An 8140-nucleotide genomic window follows, 5' to 3' on the forward strand; every position below is an offset into this window, starting at 1 on the left:
GGGGGGTGCGTGTGTTTGAGCGTTTCCCTTTCGCCTTGCCGTTGTGGTGGTGTGCCCGCTGTGTGCGTTTGAATTTCCCAGCCTCGCCAGCTCTGTGGTCTTGATGTAATGTGCGCGTCTTGGTGGTGCTGGTTTTGCTTTCAGCATGCCAGTTGCTTTTGTTGTGCTCTTAGTGTATGGGAGCTCTTGATGCTCGGGAAGGGTTGCTGCGTGCCGTGTTTTGGGAGAACGTTGGGAGGTGCGCGCTGCGTCGTGTTGCAGAGGGCCGGTTGCGTTAGAGGAGGTGTCCTGGTGCCTCGTGCAACTTAGCTTTTATCAGCTCCACTGGGTAAGATTTTCATAGCATTTCCAATTTTTCTTGTGGTGTTGTTTCATCTGTGTTGTAAAACTAATCATTTTTTTTTCTCTTATTTTTACTTTCCCATGTTCCGACCTATGCCCTTTAACTCCTTCCCGTCCATTTTCATGTCTCTGTGGAGTCTGGCTTAGTGTTGTGCGTGTGCTTGCATGAGGTGGTTGAAGAGAGCCGTCAAGGATCACCCTGCGCAGGGTTGCGGGAGATTTTTGGGTTCGAAAGGGACCCGTCCATCTGTCTAGTGTTAGCTGGAGGTCGATTGCATTTCAGAGGCCTCTTGGTGTGGGCCTGAATGTATTTGGTTCCGTATGTTTCCTTTCCTTGCTTTATGGCTCCATGCAATAGCCCGTTTTGCATTTGCACGTAGCCTTTTCCTTGTAGTGCTGGTGAGGTGGTGGAAGTGCATCCCTGTTGAGGTGCTGTGGTTGAGCAGAGCATGCAGTGTCCTTCCCCCGTGCTGTGTTTTCCATGCGTGGGGAGGCCAGAGGAGGCTTATCCTGGGGTTGTCCTGGCCTGGCTTAGTTGTGGTGTGGGGAGGGGCAAGCAGCTAGGGCAGAGTTTTTTGGTGTGGTGGCACTGGTGTGTGGAGGGCAGTGGAGGAGCTTTGATGGGTCCCCTCCTTGCTGCTTCTTGGAGGTGAGCCGTGTGCGTGGTGTGGCGTTGCTGAAAGATTTGCCTTTCCATAAGAAGTTTGGCTGTGATGGAGTGGTTGTTTTGCGGTGTGGGGTGCAATGGGATGTGGGTGTGGTGCCTTGTGTCTGGGAGAGGTTTGGGAATGGAGCAGGAGCGTGGTGGGAGGCGAGGAGAGCTTGGGGCAGGCTGTGTTGAGGCTGCGAGTTGTGGAGGCCCCAGGGTGCTTCTTGGGAAGGGGCAGCAGCAGTGAAGGAGAGGAGGCCGTTGGCAGCAAAGCCTTGAGCTGTGGCCTGTGTGGAGTGGTGTGCAGGACAGACGTGGGCGAGGTACTCTCTTTTCAGTAGTGCCATGTGACAGGACAAGAGGCAATGGGGACAAACTGAAACACAGGAAATTTCACCTGAATATGAGGAGGAAATTCTTTATTGAGAGAGTGACAGAGCCCTGCAACAGGTTGCCCAGAGAGGTTGTGGAGTCTCCTTCCCTGGAGATATTCAAAACCCACCTGAATACAGTCCTGTTGAACATGGTGTAGGTGACCCTGCTTGAGCAGGGAGGTCAGACTAGATGATCTCCAGAGGTCCCTTTGAACCTTACCAATTCTGTGATTCTTGAGGCATGAGTCTTGGCAGGCCCAAGAGTGATTTGTATTGCAATCCCTGTTGCGGGCCTGGCATCCCATTTACCATGCAGACGCAGGCCCCCCCATGAGCAAGCGTGTGGCTTCAGTGGGAGAGACATGTGTGCCTGGTGGGACATGGTTGCATGTAGGGCTGAGTGTGAAGTTCCCAGTCATCTCTCTGGCTTGTGGTAGGGGGCTGAGAACTGTTTTGTGGGGGTTGCAGTATCGGGGTCTCATCTTTGATCTGAAGAGCCGTGCCCCTTGGTGTGTTTGCCTGGCTGCCTCTTGAAAGCTCCTCTTTGCTTGGCCTCCCTGCTCAGTGCCCAGGTCTAGCTGTGGGGTTGTGCTCAATGGGTTTTTGGGGCCTCCTCTGCTCCGCTCTGCTCCTGGCAGGCCAGGGCAGGTGGAGCGGGCTGTTGGTCAGGGAGAGAGGCTTGCTTGCATGGAGTGGGCTGCAGGAGGGAGGCTCCTTCCTGCCTGCATCTGTGGGTCTTGCCTTTTCCCACCTAATGTATTCATGATGACCACCGTTTATTTTTACAAAAGCTCTTTATTTCCCTAGAAAGAATAAATAAATAAATAAATACAATAAATAAATAGATTTTGGTAATAAATAGTCATCAGCATCTGAGTGTCTTTGGCAGGTGCCACTGGGACCTTCCTCTCCGTCGAAAGAGATCTCAGTCCAGAAGGAACATAGACTGCCACGAGTAATAAGTACTGCCCATTTTTCCATAGCTTCGCTGCTGTCCCTTGATCTGAAACACGTCTGTATGTCCCCCTAGCTTTCTTTGCCTAGAAGTGGTGTCCCTGGCGAGCGCAGGGTGACGTGGGGGCTGTGCCGCAGCCTGGCTCCCGCATGGTTGTGGTGCCGCTGGGTTGAGCACTGTCACGCCTGTTTCACAGGCAGCGTGGAGCCACGCCTGGAAGAGGGCTGAGTGGTGCTGAATAATCCGAGTCCTTGCTGAAGATGCCTCCTGTGGCTTGGTGGCTTGTGGCTTTCATTGGAGACAGTCTTTGAACGAAGCTGGGATTGGAGGGAAGGAGCTGGCTGGCTTTCCATTCTGCGTGTGAGCTTGTCAAGGTGTTGGAAGCAAGTCTGAGCTTCGAGGCGGATGTTGTCCCAAGCACAGGGGCTGTGGCTGTGCTTGTGGAGGAAGTCTCGGATGCGCCTGAAGTATCTGGTGATGCGGAGCCGTGTGTTGCGGGGCCCTTGGCTTTTGGAATCCATGCCTCCAGCTGGCAGGCATTGCTGGAGGTGTTGGATTTGATGCTCAATGTGGTTGAGGAGCTGTTGGTGCGCTTGCGCGTCCCAGTGGGCGGGGGTGTTTTCGCTGCTGAGAGTGGTGAAGAGGTGCTCGAGGATGTGGAGGATGGCGGCGGTGGCTTGTTGTGGGTCGTGGATTGTGAGGAGGGTGTTGGGGAAGAGGAAAGTTGGGTCCTGTTGGGCGCAGGTGTGTGTCAGGCGAGGAGCCATGGCGAGGAGGAGCTGGAGGCTGTCCCAGTTGAAGGTGGTCTGCTGGGTGCGAAGGTTGGCGCAGCGGAAGGCAGTGCCGAGAGCAGGCAGGAGGAGCAGGAGCAGCGTGGCGCCGTGCTACAGGCAGGGGTGTCGTGCTGCGGGCGCTGCCATGGTGGTGTGTAGAGTTGTCCGGAGGTGCGGTGCAGGAGGCTTGTCAGCCGTGGTGGTGGTGTCGAGTGGTGTGCTTGAGGCTGCGCGTCGCGTCCGGCTTTATTTGGTGCGGCGCGTTTCCCTTTGCCGTTTTCTAGTTGCGGAGAATTTCCCTGTTTCCATTTTCATTTTTGCTTTCCATTTGTTTGGATTTTTTTTTCCCGTTATGGTGTCTGTGGCCCTTGAAGTGTATCCATGCAGTGTCCATGCTACAGAGGGGGGAGACAATTTTCCTTTTGTGGTGCTTTGCTTTGGGTGCTGGGAGAAGACCCTCTTGAGGAAACCTGGCCATTGTGGTCTTGTGGTTTGGTGGGGGATGTGAAAGTGCCTGAGGCAGAAGTTTTGGAGAAAGCTGTGTTTAGGGTGTGCTTAGGCATTTTCCTTTCCTCTCTGCTGTAAGCCATCTAACCTGTTTTTATTCTGAAGATCCCTTGCCTACTAAAATCCGTTTTTCTTGTTTAATGCTTTGATGTTTTTATTTGTGAGTTAATGCATACTTTACAGTGTTTTATTTGCTTTTTACTGACTTTTTTGTGGTTTTCAATAGCACCTGTAGCTTTGCTAGTGTAGCATGGTTTTTCCTTTTCAGAGTATCTTGCAAGCCAGAAGGTTTTTTCAGTTAGTTTTCGTCAGTATGTGAAATTTGTAAGGAAGTGACTAAAGATTATATAGAAGATTTTTCATGAAAAATCCTGTATGATTTATTTTACTTTCTGTATTTTATTTTCAGAGTTTTTTTTTCTTGTTTTAGAAGCTTCACTGTATTAGGTGTATAGGAGGAATGATCTGATGGGAATGTTTTTGTTTAATTGTCAAATTCTGTTTGTTGTTTCACTTTCCTTTACATCTAGAAAGTGAAAGTGGTTGGAGTTCCGAGTGAAAGTGATCCCCTCTGCCAGCAGTGAGAGGCAGCAGAGCTGTTGACACAGTGTGAATGCAGTTTTCCCCTAACTTTTCAGGTTTTTCTTTTCTATTTAAACTGAATTTCTTAATGCTTATTGATTCTGTGAATTCTGTTTGTGTTAGTTAGATGTGTAATCTCTTCTGTCATTCCTGTGTATTAGAAGTCTTAGAAATGTCTGCAGGACTCCAGCCTTAATTGGTGTGTATACTACCTTCTTAGCTAGTTGATGAAGCTTAAATATATTACATTAATGGGATTTTTTTTTTTTTGCAAGTCCTCTATGAAATTTTGCTATATCAGCTTTTGAGTCTGTACGTGATGTTTTTGGTTTTGATTTTAATCAGGTTCATCCATGTGCCTTCTGGAGGGCCAAGAGGTGTCTGTGTTGTTTAAAGAACAGAGTATTTCTTCTGATGCATTCCTATGAGCAGGCTTGAAGTTTGAAGATAACTGGCTTACAGTCAGATTTTCTCGTGGCTGTGTGTGTGTGTGTGTGTGTGTGTGTGTGTGTGTGTGTGTGTGTATGTGCAGCTGAGGGCAGGGATTCGGGGTATCAGTGAAGCAAATTCTGTTCTTCCCTCACCTGAGGGGTAGGAGGAATAGCTGGATTTTTTAAACCTTGTTCTCATGCAGATCTGGTTAAACTTTGTCTACTTTCTATAGGCAAAAGAAACCAGTGTGTCACTTCCAGTTTGTATCCATCAGGTCCTGTTCAGGTCTCTTCTCCAGATGTGCTTTTGTGATTCCCCCTCCCCTCCCACCCCCGTCTCCGAAGGAGGAGAGTGTGCTACTTTGTTCTGGCAACATTTTTGATAGTTTAGTTGTGTTCTGTGAAAAGTGATTCATCCTGGACTTGATAAGATGCCATTGCTAAGGGTGGTTATAAGGGCCACTGCTGCCTGCGGGGCAGGGGGATCCCTCCTGTCGAGCCCCTGAGCCCACCGCGGAGCACCCGCAACCCAGGGGACTCCTCGTCCCAGGCCAACTGATGCGGCTGCTGCTCTCCCAGTTGCAGGTTCAGCCGGGAGCGAGGCTGAGTGTGTCCCCCGGGGACATGCACATGATGCAGACATGACTGGCAGCACAGGTGGCTGCAGACATGGTGCTGGGCAGCTTCTGCTGCCGGTACTAAGACCCTTGCTCCACACACTCTGGGCCTCCACAGCTGAACTTGGCACACAGGGCTCTCTAGCCCCTCTCCTGTGGTGGCACTGAGGACCTCCCTCTGCAGACGTGGGGCTGCCAGCATGAGGGTTTTACTCTGGGTGCTGGCCCCAAACTCTCACTTGAGTGTCTCTGGGTGCAGTCCCCTGGACCTGACAGCACTTGGGCACAGGGTAGGGAGTGAGATTACATGGAAAGATGGATAAGAATGGGTTTAATTAAAAAAAAATAATAAAAAAGAAGATGGAACAAATGACGGTAACGAGACACAGGGCTTGGTCAGACAAGCCTGCTGCCTGGCAGCTCCGTATGTGTGCCCAGTCACTTTTATACCCCCTCCTCTCTATTACCTCCTCCTTATTCTTCTCCCATCTTCTTCTCCCAAATAACCCTTATTAAGTTTTGCATAATCCCACAGCCCTCATGAACAACCCTGAATCCTCATATCTGTCTTCTTAGTTGCAGCAAAGTCCAGCTCTCCAAAACTGTGCCCGTACTTCTCATGGCCTGGTGCTCGGTGGCCAGAGACTTTTGCTCCTTGTCACTGTTTCTGTTTATCCGTTGTCCAGCAGGTCTGTGCATCTGTGTATTTTGTTAAGCACTTCCCTGTTCATTTATAATCCCCTTTGCACTGAAAGGTCTCGATCAGATAACCCTAATGAAGCAGATGCTCTCACGTTCCCCGTAGCTGTACAGATTATTTCCTGTTCAATAACGGAGGATTGTGTGTAGGAAACCAGGCAGTGATACGTAGAAATATCAGTGATGTGGAAGGTGCTGTTAACTCAGAGAGAAAAGCATCTGAAGTGTCAGGGAATTTGCGGAGATGTACATGAAGAACAGTATTTTTCCAGCTTTGGAAAATGTGTGCAAATGGGTATATTAGTTGTTAAAGTGTTAACTCTTGATGGTTTAGAAATGGTGAGGGGTATGTGGTGAATGTTAAGAGGAAAACAGCTTAGGAGAGTACCAGCTTCACATGTGGGTTGGTTTTTCTGGTGAAGGTTTGCTTTTCTTTTTTGTTCTTCCCCACCCTTCTCCAAACTGAAGACAAAATGCAGGCTTGTTTTTGCTGGCATGTCCTGTTGTCTTAGAGGTCAGGCTTTCCAGGACTGTCTTACATTTCCAAAGAGTACCCAGAACAGTGATCTAAGGGCTCCTGCAACATAGCATGAGCAAATGTTCAGTCATCTGCTGGTAACTCTTTCCTGTAGTTTCCTTCATTTAAGTTCATACCGTTTCTCTAGCTCATATTTTCACTTTTTGAAAAGAGAGCGTATTACAAGACTAAAACTTTTTAACTAATCTACATTTCATTTATGATTCTGGCCTGAACCCAGTCTTTGGCCCAGCAAACCTGATGATCTGCTGCTGCTCTAAGCACAGTCTTACTGGAAGATAACAGCTCAAAGCTAAGGATTGGAAAGGAGAAGCTTTTAGTTGTTCCCTTGGAGCTGGGGTGGATGCTTGGTGAGGAGTTTGTATCTTCTATGTGTTCTAGCTGAAGCCACTCTGACTTTTTGGTTGTGGAGGGAAAGGAGTATTCACAGCCATGGAGACCATGATGTGTTGAGAAGCTGCTCTTACCTCTGCTCGGTTGATAGTGGCCACCTCTTGGTCTGAGCTTGTGTGCAAAAGAGCAAAAATTTGTTTTTGCCTCTCAGGCTCTAAACATCCTTTCTCCTAGATGGATCAGCAGATTTTTTTTTGGTTGGATTTTTTTTGTTGTCACTTTTTGCAGTTAGGAGTTCAGCTGCCCTAAGCTGGAAGGTCAGCTTCTGCCCAAGCCTCCTTTATTTCTTGCTTTTTAAAATTTTTATGCACATAACTGGCATAAGAACTTTCTGACTCTGTTATGATTTTGATTATTAATAAATGATGTTGTCTCTCTCTAAGGATTACTATGGAATTACATTCCCTGCTCCTGCAACCTTAACAGGCAGAGACGGAAGCCTTGCTAACAACCCATACTCAGGTGAGTGCCAGCTTGAGAAGAGAAGGATAACTTAGGTGTAGGTCATCATGCCACTGCTGAAAGAGGAATTATTATTCCCTTCTACGAACAGTTTAACCCTCAGTCCAAACTGGTCAAACAAAACTGACATTAATTTTTCTCTGTGGTTTTGGTCAGTAAATTGTACATGAGTCCTTCTGGGATAAAATTGGGTAATCTTTGAGAACAAGTGCAAAATTATTGAAAATAACTGACAGTATCATCTACTGTATTTCCCAGGAATGTACAGATTATCCCATAGCTTGGTCTGTGGTTGTTGGTGGGGTGTTTTTTGTTCTTTGTTTTTGTTTTATTTTAAGAAATTCAACTAGCTTTCTATCTATCTTTCCACTTTTTGGCCCTAGAATAGACCCTTTCAGACCTTCCTCAGCAGTTCCCCTTACTTTGTTGTTGCTGTTTTAGCACTCCTGTATTTCCATCAGGAGTTGAGTCTAGCAGGCTCTCCCTACTCCCTCCCTGAGTCTGATGGACTTAATTTCTGAAAGCATATGCGGTCTAAAACCCCCTTCCTCATCTCAGCCCATGTTCTTTAATTATCAACCTGCTCAGTTTACATTAATTTCATCCAGGATTTTCAGCTTGTGGTTTTCTCCTGCTGGTATTTGATTACAACTGAAAGTTGTAGCCATAGGTGTTATTGTTCCTATAATGCAGCTATTAAAATTTATCATACTTATTGGCAGCTAGCAAACGGAGTACTGGGTACGAATGAGACATGTGATACGTGTCACCTCCCTGAAAAGAGTGAATATGCTACTTTGTAGGCTGTCCCCCCCCCC

At 47.9% G+C, this 8140-nt stretch overlaps 2 protein-coding genes across 3 annotated transcripts in view; one reads left to right on the plus strand and one right to left on the minus strand.

The window, feature by feature from the left end:
* Positions 1 to 2390: 2390 nt before the first annotated feature.
* On the minus strand, positions 2391 to 3407 carry LOC146586022 (interferon-like). Its single transcript, XM_085321944.1, is given in 1 exon segment — positions 2391 to 3407. A coding segment is annotated over 1 exon segment (741 nt). The 5' UTR covers positions 3241 to 3407; the 3' UTR covers positions 2391 to 2499.
* A 3803-nt stretch (positions 3408 to 7210) lies between these two features.
* LOC146586023 (ubiquitin-associated protein 2-like) overlaps positions 7211 to 8140 on the plus strand; it is a 7208-nt gene continuing 6278 nt past the window's right edge. For both annotated transcript variants that reach the window (XM_085321939.1, XM_085321940.1), the window contains exon 1: positions 7211 to 7322. In XM_085321939.1, the coding sequence (XP_085178065.1) occupies positions 7223 to 7322 (100 nt within the window). In that variant the 5' untranslated portion in view covers positions 7211 to 7222. The remainder of the gene's footprint in view (positions 7323 to 8140) is intronic.

This window comes from Rhea americana, unplaced genomic scaffold (genome assembly GCF_003343005.1).
Source record: "Rhea americana isolate MKP2758 unplaced genomic scaffold, rheAme1 scaffold_73, whole genome shotgun sequence".
NCBI lineage: Eukaryota > Metazoa > Chordata > Aves > Rheiformes > Rheidae > Rhea > Rhea americana.